At 36.9% G+C, this 26,596-nt stretch overlaps 3 protein-coding genes across 3 annotated transcripts; 1 reads left to right on the top strand and 2 right to left on the bottom strand.

The window, feature by feature from the left end:
* Positions 1 to 12,747: 12,747 nt before the first annotated feature.
* LOC128718247 (ubiquitin-conjugating enzyme E2 H) lies at positions 12,748 to 13,296 on the bottom strand. Its single transcript, XM_053811909.1, has one exon. The coding sequence runs from the start codon at positions 13,294 to 13,296 to the stop codon at positions 12,748 to 12,750; it is 549 nt and encodes a 182-aa protein (XP_053667884.1).
* A 5,964-nt stretch (positions 13,297 to 19,260) lies between these two features.
* Positions 19,261 to 19,585, top strand: LOC128707973 (MICOS complex subunit Mic10-like). Its single transcript, XM_053802933.1, has 2 exons — positions 19,261 to 19,336; positions 19,449 to 19,585. Exons 1-2 carry the CDS (start codon positions 19,261 to 19,263, stop codon positions 19,583 to 19,585), a joined length of 213 nt encoding a protein of 70 aa, XP_053658908.1.
* Positions 19,586 to 21,636: 2,051 nt separating this feature from the next.
* On the bottom strand, positions 21,637 to 25,166 carry LOC128707885 (dnaJ homolog subfamily C member 16-like). The gene is made up of 6 exons (XM_053802845.1): positions 24,997 to 25,166; positions 23,531 to 24,896; positions 23,235 to 23,466; positions 22,535 to 22,709; positions 22,263 to 22,467; positions 21,637 to 21,870 (listed from the first exon to the last, which is right to left on the bottom strand). The coding sequence occupies exons 1-6, from the start codon at positions 25,164 to 25,166 to the stop codon at positions 21,637 to 21,639; spliced, it is 2,382 nt and encodes a 793-aa protein (XP_053658820.1).
* Between the last annotated feature and the right edge of the window lie 1,430 nt (positions 25,167 to 26,596).

Genomic DNA, 26,596 nt, shown 5'->3' with positions numbered 1-26,596 from the left:
AAACGTGTGCGGCAATTCAACTGCACAGTGTTAGTGCTTGCTCGTTCTTGCGCGATTATTTTACGGACAAGCCAATCCATTGAAATAATGATGCATCATATCTAATCGAATCTAAGCGAATACAATTAATCTTTTTATAAGGGTTTAATCAAAACATTTTTTTCCCAGTCTTTATACCAAAAACTCGTTATACCAAGCTTAAATACATTCGTGAAATAACCAGTGAGCCAAATTTCGTTTTATTAACCCTAAATCAATCCTAATTCATCGAATAATTTAAGGATACATTGAGGGAATATTAGCAGTTAATTAAACGTATCGAGCTGTTTTGACATGTTTACATTGGGTCTTTGAGGCATACTGCTATTCAGTTTATTTACCGCTTAAATTTGCGGTAAATTAATCGACAATCTTTCACTGAGCATGCACGTGTAAAAGTTGTTGAACGTTTAAACCCCATTTTAAAAGCATGAATAGCATAAAACACTGTTTTATTTGATACATTTTGGGACGCGGTCACACTGCCTTCATAACACACGAGTGAATGATGCAGCCTGACGAAGAAAACTGTTTGAATGGGTAAATTAAGAGGGCGCAGTCTGACTGGGTACTCCCCAGTGAGACCAATTTCGTTAAATTACGCTTAAATCATTCCTAATTTACCGGGTAATTTAAGGGAAAATTAGCAGTCTTTAATTTTTCCCTTTCGAACAGTTTTGAGTCTTTGAGGCATGCTGTTATTCACTTATTTACCGCTTAGTTAAACGGTGAATTAATGGAAATCTTTCACTGAGCATACACCACCTGTAGAGTAAAAGTCGTTGAACGTTTTAAACCCATTTTTAAAGCATGGATAGCATAAAACACTGTTTTATTTGACGCATTCTAGGACGCCATCACACTGCCTCCACAACACACGAGCGAATGATACAGCCTGACGAAGAAAGATTCTCGGATGGGGAAATTAACAGCGCGTAGTCTGACTGCTTCAGTTCCAATTCCAAATGTTTTATTCAAAGTACATATAATTTTTTGATAAATTTGATGAAATGAAAATGCTTCAGAAATTTACTATTTTATTTAATTTATGTTATGCATAAAACGGATAGGTTGTATTGCTTCGTAGGATATTCCACGTTGATTCAATTTCTAGCATGTAATTGTTAGTATGGCAAAGTTCTTTGAAATTTTGCAATATTTTCAGCTGGAAGAAAAGCGTTGTACAGCCAGTTTCAGAAACATCTGGTATTGAAACCTTTACCTACATACACATCTACATACTATCGAATAATGAAATTAAAACTAGAGGCTTTTCTTCAATCTTTGAATCTGCATCTCGAATGTCTCCGAACCATTCATGTGATTAATTTTAAATTTCCAACACAATATTTTTGCTACGCAACTTATTTGTGCGCTGTTATTTTTAAAACCAATTTCTTTTTGGTTGTTCAGATGCCAACAATTGCTTTCTCAGATGTAAACAACTGACGTTTCGTTAAAAAAAATCCAATATTGGCAACCACAACATTTTGTTGCTTTGATAAATACGAGCAACCTCACACCGCTGCACACAATACGTTGACATTACATTACATTACACCTGTTTTTCGTTTGTGTTTTGCTGCCTCATAACAGTTTCTCCCACCACAAACTAAACCTCGGTCTCAATTGTCAGTCGGTTAGTTGCATTCCTAGCGTATTACGAATTACGAATAAGCCGCTTTTTATCTGATTTGAATTGAATCTGAGAAAAATGGAAATTTTCTTTTTTCCGTTGTATGACTATTGTAAAGAACACTCATCTCGATCACGTAATATCAGCGATTATGAGTTATGCATTTTCGCTAGCACTTCACTTTTTCTTGCAGATTTTTTTCTCTTATAGAAGAGGTATTTGTTGTTTTTGAATATATAGTTTTGTGTTTGTAAATACAATATTTCTCGTAAACACAAATACAACAAATATATCTGATAAAAAATAATAAAATATCTTAAAATGGTGGTGTTTAGGCGAACTAATAGCATTTTAATGGAATAAATTGATTTGAGATACGAGCAGATGAACATACGTACAAGTTTGCGGGATGCAATGAAACATATTTCGAGGAACCACTAGATACCAGAGAGGTTACCGCGCGTGTTTGTTACAACGCTCCCTAGAGAGCCCTGTAAAAGCGTCTATTATTGTGTTTACTTACTCTTGATTGTGTTTACTTTCAAATGGAAATACTAGCCATCGAGTAGAAGAGGAGTTTTGCCTTAAAAATTCCCAAAAATGACAATGAGCTTCAGAGCTTCAGATTTTCTCTTAAATCAACTTCAATTGGCAATTTAAAAGCACTTTCACTTCGTTGCTTTAACTCAATTTGCTTGCAGTAAATAATTCGATTTCGTGCACGATACTTCGTGCTGTATCAATTATGGTAAGTAGGTTATTTTTGCATATTAAGCCCTAAAAAAGTAGAATAAATATTTGCTTCACTACTGCAAACAGAAAGTGGTATGCGGTAATATTATAAGTAGCAATGTAACTTTTTTTACTATTTCTTGGCTACAACAAATAAACGTATGTTAAACTGTTTTGAGTTCCAAAGAGTATTATCAAAATCCAATTAAATAAATGGAAAAGTCTCCACTTATGTAGAATAATTGAAAAATTATCTATAGTTACGACGATAACAACATTATACACACATTTTCGTGTTTCGACATAGTTGAGATTTTTCTTGAGTTTTCTGCACAAGTGCAATGAATTTTAGTTCTTGTATAATTGAATAAACCATACGAAGCGAGGGTTCATATTAAAATGAGACTTCGGATGACACGCCAAAGTTTACATATAATTCATACGTAATTCATACTTCAAACAAGGCAACCGCCTTCAACACGATTTTGTTATTTTACCTTTGGTAGCTATACTCTCTCTACCAAAACCAGCATCAAACAAATGTACATCTCACTCTCACGTTGTAAATGTTGCACTTTTTTTCACTATGTTTGGTTTGTTACTATAATCAATTACGATAGATGAAACTGAAGTTCTAAATATGTGGATTAATATTTGATTGATTTTTGAACGCTGTTTGATAGGTGACGACAATGGAATTGATAAATTTGTCTCTGTTGCAGACTCCAACTCACTCAACAGCTAATAATGTGCTATCGACACTAGGGCGGATCCTTGATTCTTTAAATAGTCTTCTGTATTTAATGGATTGTTTTGAGTTGTTGTTCAATTGCAATGCACTTTCACTGGTGTTCCAGTCTTCTTCACTCTTCTGTTATTTCATTGTGTATTGCCTCATTGTGCACATTTGTTAATTCACTTCAGGATGGCCTGGTCGTAATTGTTGCACATATCTCATCAGTTAATCATCATCGTTAATCATCGTTATCTGTTATTCAATTGTGTGGTAAATGGTATAGTAAACACGCTTCATAGCTCGCGTGAAACAGAAATCAACTCAGTTACTTGTACATTCCCCAGTCACAACTCTACCTAACACAAACTCGCGTCTGATTCACTAACGGGCTAAAGGCTTTGACCGACGATATCTTAGTTTTGGGTTTAAGTTGCCCAGATGCTACAAACTAACTTTCGCAAAAATGTGCTTATTTGGCCACAAATACATATGCTTACTGTTTGCTTTTGCTTGTCATGTGCAGCCACTGCCTAATCTATCATGGTATGAGTGTGCGCACGCATTATTTTCCTAATATGCAGCGTTGGGTTTACCTTCGCCTTCCCTGTTTCGTAACTCCGGGCTCAGAGAACAGAGAGTATTAACTACTAGACATACCACTAGAAAGAGAGCGATATAAATAGAGAGAGAAAGAGAATGAGAGGTAGATAAAATAAGAGAGAGTTATTTATTGGAGAAAGGCCAGATCAGTCTTAACAGCTGTAGAATTTCATATGAAACAGTGGTTAAAGAATGCTCACATTAACAATTTTTGCACCTTCCATAATTTATGTCCAATCTACACGTGGGTATTAATAACACATGCTACAAGTACAACAAATTTTGTTTTTTCACACACTTAATGTTAAACACGAATAACAAAAATGTGATAACGATATTAAAAATTTCAAAAAACACAAGCTGTAAGATAGGCAACGTTTTTTTTCCATATTTAGTAGGGACTGTCTGACCTTGATGCTCATTTTAAAGCTTCATAGATAAAAAAATGTTCTTCTCCATTGTATCTTCGCATTACAACCTCTGAGGTCTTGTGTCCTCAGAGGCTAATTCTGATTATCCTTGACATTATTTGCCCGAAGCTGAATAATAATTCCAGCGTCCATGAGTACGGTCTGGATGAGGATGTGGAAAAATATACAGAGAAAAGTAAGGCTTTATATGAGATTTCATATCATTACATGATTTTTCAAGTTGTTCAAACGTCTACAGATCTAAAAAATAAATAATATAACCTTCTAAACTTTTAGTCAAATCGTCAATCGGTAATTGGCTTTCATACAAAACCACAAATCATACTGTACTCTGATTTAAATGTGTTACTAACTTACTTATAAGGCGCTACAACCACTTCGCGGTCTTAGTCTGAGGAATCCTTTAAACCGCTCACGTTTGAGTGCCGTTGTTTGACAATCTAATATGCCATTTTCATCTGGGCCTTCCACGCCTCTTCTGTTCATGTGGACTACCTATACGAGCTGCACGGAATGAGTTGCCTGGTATCATTCTCATGACGTGATCATCCCAGCTCAAAGAGTTTGTCATTGTAACGTATCCTGCATTGTCCTTCCACACATACAACGCCTGCTGAATGCATTACATTGGATGCATCTGCTTTTCTCTCTGTACAAGTCTGTATCAAACTGAGTCGGTAAGTGCTTAAATGTTGGGGCTATAAACGGGTCACCTTTCTCAACCACTTTTTTTTTATTCAATACATCACCTATGCAAGTAGAAATAAATCTCACAGATATTAAGAACAAGTAGTGATTTGGATCGGCCCGGTAGTGGATTTGGTAGCAGCGCCGGCCTCCACACGGTAGGACCGGGACAAAATCCCATCCGTACCAATCTCACGAACGGAGGACTGACTATCCAGCTACGAATAAATAAAGTCTTAGAACGCCTGATAAGGTAGACATATACCTCTTGCTGTTGATGTGCCGGTAAAGAGGTGGAGTGATTTGTACTTTGGAAACGCATTAGAGGACGACGTAAAATTCCCAGAACCAAGATTATTATGACTTTTACCGCATAACAAAAAACCGATACGCAACAGATTAGATTCTCTTGCTTTTGTTGGTAATATTTCTTTCGCACTAACAATTTCACATCACAGCAAAGGAAATAGACATTGCGAGATACTTTTTTGCCCACCGGATATAGCTGATTTGAAATTTATATTGTCATTTGGAGTAATGCCTCGTTCCCGAGCTCTTCATCGCGGCGTAGTGTAGGTCTGCCATTTTTGTTTTACCCAATCAAGTAACCAGCTAGTCAGTCCTTGCTATGGAAAGATTGGTTCGGATGGGATTTTGGACCAGTGTCGTGTCGTGTAAAGACCGGCGCCACTACCAATAAACCACCGGGCCGCCTCCATTCTTGGGTAAGACCTAGCAATCAGTTGTATCAGGATGAAAACGTGACAGGATGAAGATTGATACTGACTGACGATGAAATCAGGGTGACGGCAGCGGTCAAAGTAATATCAAAGTGCGACCAGAAGGTCTTAGCAAAACTCAAAACAGTGAAAAAGTACCTGCACCTGTCTGTAAAAGTATTCGTTGTGGCCAGCCGCATCTGAGACGTGCACCGCCGAAGGTGTAAATGACTACACTGGCAACTTAGTTTGTTGCATAATCAGCACGTCTACGCTTGAATTGAACCAAATTAACTGCGGTATTGCTGAATTGCGACTTGAAATTTTGTGTAAAAAGCCCTCTAATTAAAGGCCCCCTCGCCTTCGAGGCCCCTCTAAAGAGATGAGGCAATAAGCGCCGTTGGATAGAACCCCACAACTGTCTTACTTTGAACAGGTTGAGCGGGAATGTCGCGTATCAATTACTCTAGAGACCTCCTCGTGGTACATTTTGGGGCCCCTTTTAGCATACGCAGAGGGTTAAAGCGTCACATTGCAGGATCTGCATAACTAGCACTAGCATAACTTATACACGCTTCTCTACTAAACAGCTTTTGTGGGGGCTCCCCACATGGTGAGCCTTAGGCGACCGCCTACTACGCCCATCATTAGAATTTGCCACTGAATGCTGTCGAAACTGAAACTAATCTCGTTATAAAGTTTTAATTAGCTCATGTGTCCCATTCCTTTTGCTAGCATGTAGATTGCGTGTCTTCTTCTTCTTTATGGGCACAACAACATCAAGAGGTGCCATTTATGGCTTTCGTTACCCGTAGCCGGGACGGTCAGTTTTGCGTACGGGAGATTGGGTCCGGATGGGATTTTGGACCGGTCGTATCGTGTGAAGACCGGCTCCGCTACCAATACACCACCGAGTCGCCCCCCTGAAACACCAGATTGTGTTTTAGTAAACATAAACAAAAATTGGCCACATAGTAAAACCCACAATAACTTCATCTGATGGCCCGTATCAATTTTAACTGAATTATTGACTATCGAGGAGGGCTATCCCAATCCAGACATAAACAAGTAATGAGCAAGATTAAAAGGTAACTCCCTGAGCCAGGCCTCTTGCAGTTAAAACAAACAAACCAACAAAACCCTAATAACTTTCAAAATAGGCCCCTTCCGTATTATAACATTCTTGGATATGGGTATTCCAAATCGTCAGCTCCTTTCAACTGTGGAAACAAATAGAAATCCTTCCGAGTCAAGTCTGGGCTGGGAAAGATCCGGAACCATGTCGAGGCGAAACAGGAACCGGTAGTCGATGATGAAGAAGGCGATATAACTGGGCACCTCCATTAATCTGTGTGGAAAGCTGAATACAGTGGCTCGATGATAGTTTCCTCGTATCGATCTGCAAGTCAAAGTGTATCTCCAGTACCACATGCTCCTTGGGGGAGGAGCGAAACATACCGGAATGTAACTCTTGTGCAAAAAATAGACACATTACTTTTTGAGCAAAAAAGGCCTTGAGCTTCATTTTGTGTTGCTGTAGAGCAGGGATCTCCAAACTTCTCAGTGCGCGGGCCGCATTGGTTCTAACTACCGCAACCGTAGCAGTAAACTACCAATTACTTAATAACGAGCCTTTTACACAGGTTTTAAACCCATTATTATCCCAATCATTATTATAAATAGGTAAAAAAATATCACAACTCGTTTAAAAAAACTAGATTCATATGCCGTTCTACATCAAATTACGGACAATTAAGGCATTTGTTGTGCATAATGTGATGTAGTAAATACAAATTAAATTGGTCACACCTCAGCACATTCCGATTTTCTAGAGCTAAACCTTGTAATTTAAGAAACAAACGAGAATTTCTAATTAAATAACTCGAAACGTTGCACAAAACCTCACAAAATTACAACGCAATGATGGTTCGCAGTACGGACACTTATGACGCTCTATTTCATATTACGGACGTTTTGATTTAAATTACGGACAGCATCGAAATTTCGTCAATAGAGTTCACAAATCATCCACTTCCCATGCTAAAAGCACAACTATCTCGTTTTGAGCTTATTGCCGTCCAGATAAACATAAAGAGACAAGCCTGCCCGCGAATTTGGTCACATCCTTAAAAGTAGTGGAATCTAGCAAACAAAGCAAAACCTCTCACGGTGACATTCCTACGCCTAATACTGTGGTTTTTTTCTGTGAGTCTCTATGTAATTACAATTTTCTTCGGCTGTCCGGAATAAAAAAGTAGATAAGAAATCGTTATTTGAATTGAGGGCAAAATTAAAAGAAGTTTTTTCATGGAATTCAGAGAGTAAAATGGTAAACCACCAAATTTGTCTCATTGACAATTATCTCAAGAAACGATTCTGTTGCACTCCGATGCGGTTAGTCCGCAGTAAATGATATTAATGATGAATTTACACTGGAGTACATTTGCTAAGCTGCTAAGAAAGCCTTCAGTGACAGATGGAAAACAATTATTTATTTCAAAATTAGCGCCTGAAAGATGCCAATAACTTCATAAATTGACTCCAGTATATCATGGCTATCATGCAAAATTAATAAGCAGTGTGCTTATAGTTTGGATATAAAATTATTCAATTGTCCGAAATTTTAAGCTATTCGTAGTTTGATTCAGCAAGGTAATCTAAATGTTAGCAACAGCGTCGCGCGCGGCTCTGGAGCCTCTCGAGGACCGTAGTTTGGAGACCCCTGCTGTAGAGTATAGAGTTCTTTGAAATCTTTAAAATTGTTGACAAAAATTATCTCAATTAGGGATCAATAACACTGTTATTTCCTGGTTGCTCTCTTTTCTCAGTGATCGTACGTTTCGTGTAAAATGTAATATTTGCTTTTCCGTCCCCGTCTACTTCAATGATGTTATTTCTGATTTACTACCGATTGTTTTCTAAGTTACGACGAAAATTTGACCATTTTCTTTCCAACTCCGTTCACTACAATGAATGCAATGCTTACCTCAACGTGTCCTCAACTGCTCTTGGTGTGGTATCAATCCCCTCTCCCTCTGCTGGAATAAATATAAAATAATTTTATTCACCCACTCCCGTACTGCTCTGTCCTATTTCTACATACTAAACCTAGTCCTGGTCACTCGTGGTTCATTAATTAAGGATCTAGTAGTATGGCATGATTAACTCTATAGTTGGTAAGGCTTGGAAAACTCTTGGTACTATTCTAAATTCTATATTACTATATCAACCGCAACATGCGCGTGCAGAGGTCTTACACCTCTTTCTCAACTATCAACACCTCAACTTTCACTCTGCCTGTTTATAAGTCTAGGTATCCGCTGATTGGCCTTGAAACTCACCGCCACTATTCCCTGCTTGTTTCGTCCTTCTTGTTAGATATTATTGGTGCTCCGTCCCTGCTGTGCTCGATCGTTTTCTATGATCCTCTGTTATGTGCATTATATGCTCGTTTAAATGCTCGACAAATTTGTTTGAGTTCCAACGTGCACTTCCTGTTTTCCGTTCCAGATTGCGACCCTCTATTTAATTCTTAAATCCTACGCTAAGTTTTAATTTTAACCTTAAGTTGTTATTTTAAATAGATTACAGCTATATTATGTATAACCATAAGATGTAATAGTTGACGTTAACCAATAAAATAATGATGTTCTTATCAAGACAAACCACAGTTCCCTCACTTGTTTTGGCCCTTTTTGGCAAGTAATAAATCACGTCACGTATTGTGTTACTGATAAACAATGCTGTAGTTAAGAAAGAGCGAGAAATTTTTGAAACGGAAGGACATAGCTAAAACTTCTTCTAGAAGAAACATGAAGGCCTGTCATTTTTATCTCAGTTTGAGGTTGGTTAGCCGTTCGTCGATCCGGAGGTGTTAGTGATAAGTGATCGTGGGTAAAGTTAGTTTTTTGAATGAGCTGATCGAAGCGCTTGCGCTCAGCAAGGTGAGCGGTAGGTGCGAGGTAGATTAAAGCTTAAACAAGCGTGTTGCACGCTGAAAATAAAACGAACTTTAGAAAATTTAAAACGTATTTTAGACCGTTACCAAAAGTAGCATAAACTTCAATTTTTGGCATGTCGGTTTAGTATGACATCCTCAAGCACATGGATCCAGGGCAAAACTGTGCGATTGTCGACGGGATCACAAAAAAGTGGTCAATTTAGGACACTGTTTTAACTAAAAGTGTTCGCCCGAAAAATGTTTGTGTTCGTCCATTGTCGCACACGGAGCAAACTCCGGAGTGACTGAGGTCGAATGAAGCGAACACCTTGCTTTCGTGAGTAACACTGTCTTTATTTAAATCTATCTTACGCTTTTATACCTTAACTTATGTTTTAAATTTAAACTTCTTATTGCTAACTTACACTATTGTCGACATACCGATCAGTCTTGGTCGCATGTGACAATTGCTATGTTTATTATTTATTAAAGGTGCAACGTAGCCAAATCGTACCGATCGTCCGAACGGGCGGATGGCTGTGCTGACCTACTAAACTAGAACCGTACGTTCCGTCAGCGACATCCATTTTAGAAGAAAAAGTGTTTCTGAGGCGTCTTAGACTGTGAAACAATGCGGGAACGATATAAGAAAATTGTTTGCATCCAAATATTTTACTCTAAACTTTACCATGGACCCGATACTCAAATACCACACTTCAGACATGGAGGTTGTAGAACGACATTGGACCTTTGTAGCCCTATTGAATGAATGATAGCAACTTTGTGGCCAATATTTGTGGCGCTGTAACATGCTCAACGAACTCATTTGAGCTTGAGCGCCAGTTAGAGCTTTTAGCTACCTGCCTTTTTGCAATATGCGCTCTGAGCTCGCTTAGTTCTGCGATTTCGAGAGCAATACAGAACGAATTTAGTCCCGCTGCTGTTCTTTGAATGGCTTGAGCTGTTATCATTACTAAAATACATAAAAAATAAATACATAAATACAAACCCCGATTCTGAACTATTTCTTTCAGATCTTTGTACAGTTGTTTTACAAACAGAGGACACATTTTAATTCCCCAGAACTTGCGCTTGTCACCTTAGTTGCATCCAACAGTGACACGGGCTCCAGAACCAAGAAGACAAAGGCATCATGGGAACGTTGCCACAGCAGCAACGGATGACGATAACGTACGATCGACACCAACAGGGTAACAGATAACGACAAAGAGCAAACCGCGATTGGCTGAAAACGCTACAATTGCAATAATAATAGTCTCAAACCTTCGCTGTGTCGTTTAAACTGATAATTTTTGTTTTGATTTAAAACAACCACAAGTAACATAACTTATGTATATTCATGATTATTAAGGTTTATTTACTTTACTATAAAACAAACACAGTTAAACACGTAAATTACTAAATACATCTACATCTCACAACACAGGGTAAGTGTGTACAAAAAAGGTAAAGACCGTTGAAATGGTTGTTAGCAGGAGGAATAGAAAAAACAAATTTTGGCCATCACAAGGCGTCCAACTATATGCTCTTTACATTTTTAAACGATTTCTCCAATATTGTACGCTCCATTTCATGTCGTTGAAAAGCTACCGCGCAACCCTTGTTGTCATAGAATATTGCAAAATTTCCTGTTTCACTCAGCATATTGAAATTAAGCACTTCTGGCGTAAAGTATTGTAATTGTTTTAATTAACAAAGTGTTTTGTGTGTCGTTTAAATTTTATTAAATAGGATAATTCCCTGATCCTTGAAATGAAAAATAAATTATTTGTGTGATAGATATTAGCAATTTTAACATGAATCTGTTGTACGGTAATACGGGGGTATGTAACTAGAAAAAAAACTCATTGCTAAATATCAACGTGCTTACCAGTTTGTGTGAACACCTGAAATATTTGGAGCTTTGAATTCGTAGCGAAAACAGTGGCAGCTAATTATACAACTCTTTAGATATTTAACTTTTAAGACATCATGTAGTTGGTAATGATCAAAGAAATAGAATCCTATCAGAATCCTACTAAGTTGGTTTTTCGACTTTATACAAAGCATGATTGACCATAATGCATACAAGAATCCCGATCCTTGAGTATAGTCTCTAACACGCAAGTTATGAAGAAGCCGTGCACTGTTCCACCAGGATTGTCTAAATTTGGAGAACTGATTTAGCAAACCTCTTTGACCTCAGATTTAGCAAAAGAAAGCTAACACAAGAAAGCTAACGCCTACTAAACCAGAAAAATAAAAAAAAATTTGATTTTTTTTTTTCTCTCAGCTTCTTTTGGAAAAGATATTTGAAGATCGTTCGTAAACGCCCAGAGAGCGATATGGCAATATCACATAACAAATTATGATGCATTTACGAAACTATTTCATTGCCCAGTCAGTAAACAAAATACGGACGAAATGGCTTATAACGCTCAACATATGTCCACCATCAACAAACAATTAAACAATACAATACGTTATTGTCAATAGTTGATCGGTAATTTACGAAGTATGGGGCCTATACTACGTTTTAGTTAAAATATTGGGATATTTGAAATTTTGGAATAATATATACAAGACGGTTTCATCAATACACTATTATGGCATATACTAAAACGCCAAATTAACAATCGATGATACAACTAGAAAATGTTAAGTTCAGTTCAAAACAAATCAAAGCATACAAGTGTGAAATCCTATCTGAAAAATATGAGTTGCCTTGGGAAAAATAGGTGTTGAGTAGCCAGTAACAATTGACGCTAAAATTAAAGTTTTCAAATTGATTTTGTGTGTTGTCTGTTCCTGTGATTACTAATTGCCCGAGAATTCTTCATATATAACTTCAACGCTCTTTTCGATTCATTGTATATTACCAAAAGCGCAGTAAATTCCGCAAAATAGCTGAGAAATAATTATGAATTCGACATTTATGCTGATATTAACATAACAAACCGTATGGATTTTTATTAATGGTCTGGAATTTTATGCATGTCTATTAAACTGAAAATCAAACCGAATTTCAGTTTTGGCAATTTCCAGCATTTTGTTTATCGAAACACAACTAAAAATTGAGGTAATAATAATATCGTATTTAAGAACCGTTTTACGCAACGCTGTAAAATTGAAAAAAATTCAATTTTTTGATTTGAAAAAAATAGCGATTTTTCAAGACAATTTACATTACTAACAATTCTACTCGTCTGCTGTGGACAGAGCCGACGTTATAATTCCATATCCTGTGCCTCGTCTTCGCTGAAATCCGACATGCTACTTTCACTATCAGAACTCTCGGCTGGTTCTTGTTCTCGGAGTGCTTCCTCTGTGGCATATCTACGAACATAATCAGCTACTTTCTTACGATACTCTTCCGGTTTGTGTAGATACATGGCAGCTGCATCGCCATTGAGAGGATCTACTGGATTTGGGTAAGTGAGTAGCTGAGGCAAAAAAGACTCAAATATGTTCGATAGATCATACAATGCCGTCCATGCCTGATTTATCACATCGAGGCAAACTGTGCCTGATACTTCGTCAATATTTGGATGATAGATTTTGTTGATAAATCCGATGCTAGGTGATTTAAATGGATAATGCTCCGGCAGATGAACACGCACTTTCCAAACACCGCCTTCATATGGTGTACCTTGTGGACCGAAAAATTTTACGCAAAACTCGTTTAAGCCGCCGAGAATTGTGACTTCGTGTTTGCTTTCAATTAGCTTTATGACATCTGTGTCCATACGGCGCTTGCCTGCGCTTGGAGAAGACATTTTGTTCTGCTAACAGTAAATATTGACCGCCCAGATGTTAGTGTCGTTAATCCAATTCGTTGTGATCTGCTACACCTGAAACGATAATAGAGAAAATATTTTTTTTACAATTATACAATTATTAGTTATCTACAATTATTAGTTATCTACATCTACAAGATTAAAAATTTTGTAGGAAAAAGACACAGAACAGCAAATAGTACTTCGTGAGAGTGTATTGATTATTATCGAAAATATTGTTTAATTAGGCATTCCAAAATTTTGTATTCAATAACTTCCTTGACAAATTCATAGAATGTCTACATTCATGACACATAACGTAGCTAATCGTATGCTAAAAAGTTATTTGATAAATCAGGATATCTTGGTAATGTAGAAGTAGAGCCTAGACAAAACGAGTACAATACCACTTGCATACATTTACCCCCACACAGGTGCCTGGCCGCTAAGGATAGAGGTAAATCAAGAAATGACAAAAATAGACAAAAACATTCTGAGATTATAGTACCAGATGTCTTAACGTTGTATCATTTGATAGAGCGGTTCGGTATAAGCGGAATTTGGCCGGCGATCTTAATAAAACAGTTATTAATGAATTACCATTCTTTGGCTACAGTAAATATACGGTAGCCTAACCCGGTGGTCTGCACGCACTGAACATTGAACAAATGTTCAATGAGCAAAACTGAACCTGGTCTACGCGCTCATTGAACAACGAGCAAGTCTGATCTATCAAATGGACAGAAGTATTTGGCTGTTGTTCAAAAGCAATTAGAAAAAGTTTCAAAATGGAAAGTGCATATCCTTTTAATGATCCGTTTTGGTTGTTGCAGAGAAGTTCTGCAATTAATCTTGTTTGAATCGCGGCAATGGAGCGGGATAGAAGACCGAGAAATACTAAACTGCTCAAAGAACGACCTAAAAAGAGCGTGTTTGCTATATTGTTTCCCAAGCTTCCTTTCCTTCCTACGATTAAGGTAGTCTGGATTACGTACATCCCATATCAAAGGAATATTCTCGACCATGTCGATCAACTGCTCCTCGTTGATAAGCAAGTTTTCCATTTTGCTGCAACCAAACTATCAGCATGATTTTCGTAATAAACAAAACTTCCATTAATTTACCTTTTTTTAACAATAAAACGATGATAAATAAATAAACGACGAACGATAGATACAATACGAGGCACACACAGAACAATGCCGTTGTTTACCGGTCACCGTTGCAGGTCAATCATAACTTTGAAGTTCGAAAATTCTTATTCGTAATGTTCAATGAACAATTCGAACATGAACAAACTGGTTTGGTTTTTATTGAGCAAAAATGTTCAGGGAGCAAATTTTCCATACGACTTGACATTTCTTGTTCAAAGTTCTGTGCCTGTAGACCGCCGGGTAAGGTTGCAACCAACAGCGTATATTTATTTAAAATCAAAATGCTTAATAGACTACAGGAAAGATCTTGAAACACACAGTATACAGGAAATTAGATAATTTGTTACATCCTTTTAACGCTACATATAGTGTCGGGCAAAACAATAGGACAACCTCTGAATATTATTATTATTATGATGAACTGAATCATCCTAAACATGATAGAAGCAAGCGAATTTTTTATGAAAGCATCGTTTACTGGATGTTGACTAAAGATTGCACTTTTGCATGAGATTAGGAAAAATGTATTCCATTAGTCCCGATCAAAAACTTTTACAATGGCAATAATAGGGCGGCAAAAAAAGATCAATATAAAGATAGAAACAGATTAACATTCTCAGTGCCTTGAACACTTAAATTTGTAACCTTCTTTCTGAAAAGGCAATGAATTTCGAAAACTGAAACAACAACTGATACTTTCCTAAAAATTTCGCATGATTCTTTTACGTTTATAAATAATAAATAAATAAAATAAAATAATAATAATAATAATAATATTCAAAAGTGATCCTATTCTTTTGTCCGACAATGAAAATGAGGATTGGAATTCTATCCTTTTTTCGTTTTTTGATATTACAACCTTGGAGTTCTTCGTCTGTTGTTTCAGACTTCCCCTATCTTTTATGTAGGTTTATTTATGTTTAACTATAGTTGGATAATCTGCCTTGCGTATGGGAAATAACATCCGCCTTGAATTCCGAAAAGAATTTGATATCGGTCCAACCGTGTGAAAGATCTTAATCTCCACCGAATTTTCCGGCGACCTATATAATTTTGAGGACAACAAAAATGTTATGATGGTGCGTAGTTGTTTATAATTGCTTAGGATAAGCTTTAATAGTTTATATATCTTGCTGGTGCAAATAGTATCTTTTAACCCTGTTCCTGGCAACCGGTTACCCGACTAGCCCAGGCGTTTTCATTCTCTAATATCATTTTTTCTACGAATCGTAGCTATTCAAAACTTTAAATATATATGAAATCCGTGGCATTTTTCCATGAAATGTACGTGTTGTATTTGTTTTTTAATTGTTTAATCACTGTTTTTAGATTTTTTTTTCAATATCCCTATTTCTGACTACCCCAGCAGTCAGAAAGTTTGGAGGCTTACAACTTTTGAAAACGTAATCCAATATCGATGCAATGTTTAGAAGAAAATTAATTTAACTCTTTAAAATTACATTGCTAGTGATACGCCCCTTCAACTTAAACCCGTTTTCATGTTATGGCTCTTGAAAGTTGACATGATTTTTTTTATATATAAAACGGCAATAATAATTATTTCAGAACTTAACTTAATTTCTACAACAAATTGCTTTTGATAGTTGTTACACCTGTGTACCAGGAGTCTAACATATTTTTTTTCAGAATTTCAGTGAAAGTAAGGAAAAGTAAGTAAGTACCGTTACTAATGATTCAGTATGTTTTTAATAAGAATTTATCGTGTTGTTTTCACAAATTGGTAACATGTAATTATTGTCTTTTGTGCAGTGAATGAAGCTAACCTTTAAAACTTACAAAACTGTTTACAGAGAATACGCTTAATCAACAACAGAATATAAGTTGTGGTTAATTGTGTAGGTATTTAAAATTTAAAGTAATTGATAACTGAAAAAAAAATATTATCAAACGAAGTCCCTATGATATATAATCTGAGCTATCAACACATCTAAAAGTACTCTTTACAAGCTTGCAATCAATTAGATATTCTTGGTATATTCAATAATGGTTTAAAGAAGGTGGATTTTCCTCTCCGCAGAGTTGGAAACATTAATTATCTAGAAGAGACATGTTAAACATGCTGCCCGCGATTTTCTCTAATCCTGGCTGCAAAGGAATATCGAGGACTTTGTGTGTTGTACATGAAAAACTAAAAATCAGATTAAATTACGACACAAGAATCTACGCGAAAGTATAGTATCCAATACTGATTTAGAACATCAAATATTTATTAAGTCTCTAAACCATTAGCGACTAACTGATGTCCGTGCAAAATCGGTTCAATGCAAACAAAGGTGCACAGCACGAAACTACCTCAATGGCACTACCAAGGTTCCTGTGGTCGTTTTTGTGCATACAAACAATAGGTACGTCTTACGTTATACAATAAGCGATTGGCGAACGGAATCCCAACACTTGGCAAGAATTCTGTTTATTTACTGTCATTGATCTACCGTGCTCAACAAACTCTGGATTTTTGTGATGCTAATACGCACAGGTATTTCAACTTGTTTTCCTCTATCACTTTTGAAGCATATGTAATCTGTTGATTATGCACTACGGAAACCAGAAAGAACTAAAACGAATGCTGTTTTGAACTATTTTCACTGCAAATTATTATCACTACTGTTTAATGTTTTACCTTTCACGACTTAGCTTCCCCTACTGGGTACATCAAATCTCGCTTTGCACGAACCAGGAAGCAAGCTATGCAAGGTCACTGATAGTTGCTCTGCTCTGCATCACTAAAAAACAGCAACAACACAAATGTTACAGTCGGTTCACTAAATTCTACGTCGAAATTCGAAAAACGATGAAAAAATCATCACCATGAACAAAAGCCATTAGGACGTACACAATGAAACCTACCAATTTATAAGCGGAACCCAAAATGAATAAAATAATCGTTAATCCGTGCCCGAATAATAGAACATCAACGGATCATGAAGTTTTATGAAAAACAAAACTTCACAGGGGTTATAGCATGTATCGTATCGAATATTTTCACAAGGTTATTACAACCTGACGCATACGTCAAGTAGGTACCTATTTTACTGCGATAATCGCAAACAAGCTACATCTACACATCTACACTGAGTGGTCTTCCAAGGTACGCTGGCTAACGTACCTGTCATTTTGGTCGTAGGAAGCTCCTAACGTACCTGGAAGTGTACCCAGCTCCATCGTAAATGCCGGGTACGCTGGCTAACGTACCTGTGAAGTTCGCTAGGTGTAGATGCACGGTGAGGATCCGAACACAGCTTTGCCGCATGGCTTTGTAGGGAATTGATCGTTCATGACAGCTCTCATTTTTACCGTCCGGTAATATCAAACAGGTTTGATTTGAGCCTCATCCGGCAGATGCGGATGCCGCAGAGCTACGACCAGTACCTATGACCGACTCCACATGGGTCGCGGCCGTCGCGGTACCGCGGAAAACGCGTATAACTCAATATTGGACTTCGGCTCGGCCCGGCTCAGCTCGGTTTGGGTCGGCTGTCAAATCTTCCGCGGCAGGTTGTCAAATCTCCCGCACCTTCTGTTCCACAGAGTTGTTCGTCTTGAACAAAGCTGCATTTACGCGGTGCGCCCGTTTGACAGCTAGGCGCGGAGATTTGACAGCCGAGCACCGTCGAGGTGGCATACAAGTTATACGCGGCCACCGCGGTACCGCAGCATCCGCAGCCCGAGTGGAGTCGGCCTAATAACTCCAGCGATTCAATCATGCGACAATCGGATGCGAAATGCGGATACAATCAATATGTTTAACAAAAATACGATCAGGTTTTTAGGAGTTTTGTTTTCAGTTGGTTGAAATTTATCATTCTGAATGCAAATTACCAAGTTACTTTGGAAAATAAGGTATCACCAAACTTCAAGCCATGCGCCATTAGATGGACTATCCTACTCGCAATCATTGAGCATTTTTAACTGATTTTCGAGGTACTCTAAAGGAGCCCCTTCAAAAGGTCCTCCCGGAGATATGAATTACCGATGAGCAACCGTTCTCTCGATTCCCATTTAAAATATATGGTACGCTCTCGGTTTGTTCTAGCGTGAGTCTTTTATCTTTCAATGTGTCCGTGCAGCCGCGAGTCGGATCGCAGTCAGTCGTATGCGTGGTGAACCTGTGCTGCGGCGTAAACTCTTTTTTAAATAATAAAATGAGTTTTTCTTTGTTCCGGACCATTTTGCACATATATCAACTAATAACTAAATTCTAATAAGATGGCTATGCATGCGACAATGAGTGCGGTGGTTTTCTTTAACATTAAAAACTTTTCATTTTATTTTGTTTCCCTTAATGACTACGCTCAGCCTATAGTGTTATGTCAAATTTTTGTCCAGGGTAGCTTCAAACCCTATGGGGGGGGGACTACAAAAATCTTTTTCCCAAAAAAATATTGGATTATTTATTTTATTTATAATACTAGTATTGGATTCGGTTTAAATTGGTACAAAAAAGAAATTTACATTCATAAATCTTCATTCGAATAAAGTTCGCCGAACTCTCGGACTGTCAAGTTTGTCCAGTGTGTAAGCGTTCTACCGTCAAAATCCATACAACACATGCGGCACAGCTGTGACCAGATCCTGTGTCGTACGTTTTGGTCGACTGGGTACTTCATGAACACCTAAACGTCACTTTAGTTTTTGCATTGTTATTGAATGTTTTGTCAAAATTCTCCTATTACGAAACCTGTGTATTCCACAGATCCGGCTGGGACGCTCTTTTCAACCTACTTTAGGAAATAACTTGCATCGGAGCAAAACACATTCAGCTTGGTGAAGTCAATAGTTGGCAACCAAAATGGCTCAAACATTTGCAGAAGATCAATATGGAAAGAAAGTTGATCATTGCTTATCGGACACCCTCCTCAAATTTGGTAAGCTAATCATTGTTTTGGAATGTACAAAACGTTCCATATAAAGTTACATAAGCTATTGTGGAGGATGTTTTTCTTAGACGCGGCATAACAAATTTCTTTTCGGTTGTAGGTGGTGGATTGGTTCTGGGTAGTGTCTTCTCGCTATTATTTTTCAAACGTCGCGCCTGGCCAATCATTATAGGATCTGGATTCGGTATCGGTGTGGCATATAACAACTGTGAACGTTCCTTGAATGCAGGCAAATAATTGTTGATATATTGAATTATATGGCATGGTGGACTAGCGTGCGCCGACTATAAACGATATACGTCGTTCTTTATTATAATGGTGAAAATGTGTATCCGAAAATGAAATTCTGCGGTTATAAACGCTAAATACATTCAATCAATAATCAACAATCAAAAAGCTTTTCATTTTCTTGATTGTAGTTTTTATCGGACAGAACAGACAAGTCTCAGCTAGCATAACATGATCATACAAAATTAACTGAGAAATGCGTTTCCTTGCCCTGATTGTTTGGGGATACAATAATATTTTATTTAGCTTTGAGTATAGTCAAGGGAAGTTTAAAATATTGCAAAACGGAAATAAATAATAGCTCAAAATGTTGCAATAGTAACCAAAACTTGCCAATTAACCTAAACTTAAGTTAGAGCAAAATTCAAAGATTTCCGATCACAACATGATTTAACATTCATTAAATAAAAACATGCAGTAGACAGTGAATGAAATCGATTGAATAAGGTTTTTCGCTAAGCAATCAAATTTCCCTTAAATATCTGAATTAATATATAATTTGTTTCTCAAGTGTTTTCCAAAAAAAAAACTCAATTTTCTACGATTATATAAAAAAAAGTAAAAAGTTTATTTTTAGCTAAGAACGCATCTTCAGTAACATTTATTTGATGCTCTTGTTATCTATTTCTTCACATGCTTTCATTAAATGTTTTGCCAGAGTTCTTTATAACCATCAAAGCAAGAACCGAGGATTGTTTTATCTAGACGTATTGAATTAAAGTATAAAACTTATCGTTATTAATTTCAATTATGTGTTGGCATTGGTTTCCATACGTTTACCAATCTTGAAAGTAATTTACTTTATTACATGTTTTGTGACGACTGTATTAGTAAGTGGATAGAAGTGTTAAACATTTGTATTACGTTGAAATAACGACTCCTGCGGACACGTTAGTATTAATCACCATTTGATGCATTTTTTTATGCATTTTGATTTGCGTTGGTCTTTTATTGAGCTGAAGAATTACAAATGGCAGCTAGTTAGTTGAACTACGTACGGATCGTCTTCACCAGTTACTGTTAGTATCAATTATTGCCTGTCTTAATAATAACATTCAAAATTACTTGCATCTAATTAAGAGGATACAAATGATAAAAATCATACAGAGGCTTTAGAATTTGGAACAGCAAATTTCTCAAAGAATGCTCATGATATAATATACTTTAACGCAGTAGGTAGGTTCTAAAATGTTGGCCGTCAAGTGGTCGTCATAAATATATCTGGCAACCTAGCAATGTCTTATGGTTTTACAATTAAATATCTTGAAGTTGGCTTTGGCTGTCACACTTTTACGTAGCATCTTGTAATTTCATTATACGTAACATCACACGTAAACTACCTTTTGCTTTACAGTTGTTTCTTTTTCAACATAATATAAAATATTGACTAGATCAGTAAATACTGACTCAAGGTATCGTTTACTACCATGCTTCCCAAGCTCTTATGGACATTTTTCTCCTGAAAACCAAAGATTTTTTTTACTGTTAATTTTGACCCATTGAATGAATTGGTAAATAATGATAGTTTTCCGCAAACAAAGAACAATCTTAATATTATTTGATCCTACGGTTTATGCTGTATTAGACTAAACGAACAGCTTGATACATTGGCAATCCCGTTTTCTAAAGAAAATAATTTATACAAAATAATTAACAAATTATCCAACGATAAACAACGATGAACATTAAAAACAAATATTTTCTTTTACCCTTTCGGTTTAATCTCTGAAATGGACCGTCAAAGCGTAAAAAGATGTAATACACCAAATGATTACACCACAAACCGTACTAACTATACGAGTGTGCATACATAAAAATAAGTCGGAAGTAGTCATCTGCTAAGAGTTAGACAGACTAATACCGATGATTGTAGAATAAGACACAGAGATTCTAGTAGCGAGAAATTTAACAAAACAAATGAATAAAGAAAAGAAAAAATATTGTGGGAAAGCAATTGGGAAAATGAATAATATTAGCTTATGAGACTGTTTCGATTGCTCTCATTTTGAGGTAAAATCCGGCCAATAGTTGATGTAATATCGATGTGTGGTCCCTTCAAACAGGCGATCAAGCCAGTTTGGCAAACCATCAAGAAGGTTTTCCTCAAGAAGAATCTTTGGTTCGTATAAGTCCGACATGGATGTTTCTGAATCAGAGCTGTCCATACCGAGGAATGCACCAGCTTCGGGATCAGTTGGCATGGAACTTAGATGGCGGGTTATTTTTATCATGCGCTAGAAGTAGAATGATAATTTTCATTGAAAAGCTTTTAATATACAACATAACATAAATAATAATAATCTCTCTAATAAACTGGTTAATTAGGAGATTATTTACACAATTATAAATGAATTTATAAACTATAAGAAAACCTTAAAGCACCTCTATCAACAAAACTTTCTAGCTTAGACTTAGATAACATTTTTAAAGGGTTTAACAAAGCATGAACCCAGCTTTTTACATGTGGAACAATGCCTAATGAATATTTTACACAGTATTAGTAAAGGCATGCAAATAATATATGCATGTATCCATCAATGGCATGCAATATACAGGTAGATATTGAATTGTAATATCAAATAATTTCGATAACACTAATAATAATAATTTTTTTTATATGTATTACCTTTGCTCCGCGGTTCGATTCAGGATGCTTAGCATGATACATGCAAAAATATTTGCGATGTCCATTTAAAGCTATAACCGTACCAATACAGTTACGTGGATTGATTTTCATCTCACGGGATTCTGACAACGACAAACGTAATAGTTCTGCGTACCATCCAATACCTTTTTCAATTAGCATGTGGGCAAACATTAGTGTTTTGTTCCTGAAAAAGTGGAAAAATTAGCTTGTAACAAACAACAAGAAAAACAAGAAAATTGTACAAATCGTACTTCCGATACGGCCACACCGCTTTATGAAATGAAGGAATTAATTTCGATCTTGATTGTAAATCGGTGAGTAATACTATTGTACGGCAACCGGGCTTAAGAAGTCGCACCAGTCCGTTATATTTTTCAGCTCGTAATTCATGTAATCGAAGTTCAGGCACGTACCCCATCGATTTTCCTAAAAAATGAACAACAATAAAATAATAAATGAATAATAAACACTAATTAGATGGACATTACAAGACACATGCAGATAAGCAATGAAATATATTCACATAAAGTAATTATTTGAAATTTATATAAATCTTCAGTGAGGAGTCATTCAAGGAGTCACCTCTCAAAACATTTACAAATCCTCATAGATTAATGACTGTCTGGTGAAATATTACTTACTTTACTTATCCGGCGCTACAACCGCTTCGCGGTCTTGGCCTGCTGCAGGAGTCCTCTAAACCGCTCACGGTCGAGCGCCTTCGTCTGCCAATTATCCCGGCCGTGGGGAAACATTATTTAAGTTTTTTAGCTTCTGATTAGATCTTATTATAACAGAGGCTAAAAAAACTTAAGCCCACGTTTCTACAGACATTTATGAATCTATGAGGATATTTAAGAATCCTCAAAATAAAGATTTAAATTCTTTCCTTAAATTCATTAACCTAATTCAGATTCACCCAACATTATAAAATTCGATACATTTACCTACCGTTAGAACTGTCCACGTTTTTACTCTTCTTTAGTTGAATGTCTTCCTCTTCTAAATGAAGTAGATATGACATTAAATAGCCAATGATAAGAATAAAAGCTATTGTGCCAATAACAGATATTGCTGGTAGAATGTGCTCCTGTCCCAAATTGTCCACCATGTATTCTAATGCCAGCAATATACGATTTAACATTCGCATCACTGCATTTTCGGCATGTTCGTCTAACAGAGCCTATAGGGAGAGAAAAAAAAGTTAGTACCATTTTAATGCTTTCAATGTTTTCGGTTTTAGTTACCTTCACTTCGGTTTCATAGCTAAGTGCTTCTGAAGAGCGTAGCAATCGATGGATAATAGTATCCATTTTTTGTTTCGTATTATTGAAATATTGTTCCTGTGTATCATTTTCTAATGTTTTATCTACTTGTAGCACAACTTCATGAACCCACTCGTAGCGAATTTGTTTGGTATCTCGACGCCAGAAGATGACAATTTGCAATAGTGTTTCTTTAGATTGATTGTGCTTCGAAAGCGCGCAGATAAAATCGTTTTGTTTTTCTTGGTATATATAAGCGAAACGAACTCGTTCGCGACTAAAGAGGGATTCAAGTGCTATTTTACGCATAACTGTACGAGCTCCGTCATGCAAGCTGGTATTTTCCGTTACTAGCACAACACACAATCGCTTCCGTGGTCGATTCCATTCTGCAGGACAAACGCTATCCAGCATGTCTTGCGATGAAAGACGTGGAAGTATAAGGTATTTGTTGTGCGATATAATATTGTTCAACGTGGTCGTTGGTATATCCGACATGGTAACTGTAGCGATCGGTTGAGGTGGATATTCATTGAATATAAGCAGGGTATCAAGATTGGAATGCGCTTTAAACTTTGCTTGAATGTTCGCAGTTTCCTTTGAGCTTAGTTGAACAAAGCCAAATGCAACACGCTCACGAAAGTAATATGCAATTATGAGATATCGCAATCGCGGTTGAGCTCTCGGTTCTAGAATGAGAGCACGGACACGATTATCTGCCCATCCGTCCAAAAATGCTTCAAGTGTATTGTCTGTTATTGGCATTAACAGCTTATATGGTAGATTTTGTCGTATAAAATCCACCACATGTTGGGCGTTAAAAACACTGTCTTTGTAGACGTAATTATGACCATCTAACACCATAATCACACACGGCAGCGAGTGCACTCCGACTTTCCGTACCAGTTGTTCTTCGTGACCAGCATTAACAGTGGCAAACACCAATCCGTACGGCTCGAGTGTGTCAATTAACTTTTTAAATGAATTTGCCGCTTTCATGCATGCAAAGCACCAATCGGCATAAAACATCAATATTTGCGGTGTCAAACGACTTTTCGGCAAAATATTCGTTTCATAGTATTTTGTGGTAATGGAAAGGCGATGGTACAAGCCTATATCTTGATCATGAAAGTTGAAGTTATGTGCACCGTAAAAATGCTCAAAAGGATCTTGAAAGCGACCATAGCTGCTGTAGTCTGGACGATTCCGTTCCAGCACTGCGTCCTCATTTGTTATTCCGTACTGGTCGTACGCAAGCCTACGGTCCGTATCAGATAACAGTTCGTAGGCCTGTTTGATTTCCACAAACTTGGTTTCTGCTTCAGGATGTTTCGATTTATCGGGATGCCTGTAGGAAATGTCAATAAGTTTAGCAAACAAAGCATCAAGACCTTATTAGCCTGCCATAGTTTTAACAAAAGAATCGATTTTTCAATGACATTGCTCACCATTCCTTAGCCAATTGTTTATATGCACGGCGTATATCCTGCACGGATGCTCTTTTATGTACACCTAGGATTGTGTAGGGATCGTTGGAGGCGCTTAAACATAAACCAATCGTACCCAAAAATAAAGCTAAACCAATCCAATAAACGACGGTTTTTTTTCGACGGCACATCGTTGCTATATCCTAAACAATCGTACGAATGAACTGGATGTGTAGTATGTTTATTGTCCCTATTTTTAAGTAGACAAGAAATAGCACTACAATTCACAATGTATTTTTCAATTTACATATATTTTACTAAAAATAATACACTCGTTACAAATAGAAACAACTAAATTTTTACGGATTTTTTTTACGGGCAAGTTGGGAAGGCATACCCTTGCATACCGTTTTGACAATAGCATAACAATTGAATATGGTATGTACACTTTCATCAATTAGACTCCATGTTTGATATCAACTTGACAGAAAGGATCTAAATACAGTCATTTCTCGAATAACGCAACACTCGAATTTCTAGTAGGCATTAGGTAGCGGTAATTACTCGAACATAAATCGTTGCGTATTCTGAAAATGTATCGATTTTGACATATGCTGCATTTTAGGCAGCGTAAAAATAAAAAAGTTTTGATTTTTACCCCTGACGGCACAAAATCGCTAAAAGTATGTACACCGATTAGGACAATTACAAGGTGTACGATTAGACGTACGAAGAAGAAGACCTTTTCGTACAATTCAGATTGACAGCTCTGATGCTTCCCTCAAGGTTCATAAATATTGTTATTTCTCAAGGTTATTAAATATTAATAAATCATTGTGCATTGTAAAGATATTAAGCTCAATCATTGTGTAGAAGGTACTTTCAAGCCGTCTGCTTCACTACTTGCGATTCCATTTACAACCGGTACCATCTTAATCCTTATCGTTATTTTCGAAAAACTTTGCGTATGCGTGCAGATACGGAGATCGTGGCGGTACCGCGGCGGCCGCGTATAGCTTTTGTTGTTAATATTGAACTTCGGCACGGCTCGGCTCAGCCCGGTTTGGGTCGGCTTTCAAATCTTCCGCGGCAGGCTGTCAAATCTTCCGCGCTTGCTGTTCCGCAGAATTTCTTGTCTTGTACAAAGCTGCGTTTCCGCGGAACGTCTGTTTGACAGCCAAAATGAACAATCTTGAACAAAGCTGATTTTCCACGGAGCGCTTGTTTGACAGCTAGGCTAAGATATTTGACGCCGAGCACCGTCGAGGTGGCATACAAGTTATATGCGATCGCTGCGGTCCGTGTGGAGGCTACCTCACATCCATGTCTCAGCTGCTATCTCGGGATGTGTTGAAGCAGCCAACGGTATTCGATGAAAAGTCCATGTATAAAACAGCCTTTTCGTTGTAATCGTAACACCATCAAGTTTTTTTTATTAATGGAATTTTCATTAAATAATAATGAAAAATTCTACTAAAGTGAATCGCTCCAGATCTTTTTCGCTATAATCCGCGATAGATAAGCGCATCTCGAATAAGTCATGATCATAACGTCGAAAATCACGACAGTTGACAGCTGTTATTGCATTTTTGGTGTTCTCTGGGATTTTTAATATTATCTT

This window comes from Anopheles marshallii, chromosome X, assembly GCF_943734725.1.
Source record: "Anopheles marshallii chromosome X, idAnoMarsDA_429_01, whole genome shotgun sequence".
Classification (NCBI taxonomy): Eukaryota; Metazoa; Arthropoda; class Insecta; order Diptera; family Culicidae; genus Anopheles; species Anopheles marshallii.
Note: the sequence above shows the minus strand (reverse complement) of the source record. Positions and strands in the feature narration are given on the sequence as shown.

Coding starts and splice junctions, on each gene's coding strand:
- LOC128718247 (XM_053811909.1), bottom strand. CDS start 13,296: ATGTCTTCTCCAAGCGCAGGCAAGCGCCGTATGGACACAGATGTCATA.
- LOC128707885 (XM_053802845.1), bottom strand. CDS start 25,166: ATGTGCCGTCGAAAAAAAACCGTCGTTTATTGGATTGGTTTAGCTTTA. Junction 22,710..23,234: donor AAACGTGGACAGTTCTAACG/GTAGGTAAATGT, acceptor TTCATTTTTTAG/GAAAATCGATGGGGTACGTG. Junction 22,468..22,534: donor GCGGTGTGGCCGTATCGGAA/GTACGATTTGTA, acceptor CCACTTTTTCAG/GAACAAAACACTAATGTTTG.
- LOC128707973 (XM_053802933.1), top strand. CDS start 19,261: ATGGCTCAAACATTTGCAGAAGATCAATATGGAAAGAAAGTTGATCAT. Junction 19,337..19,448: donor GGACACCCTCCTCAAATTTG/GTAAGCTAATCA, acceptor TTTCGGTTGTAG/GTGGTGGATTGGTTCTGGGT.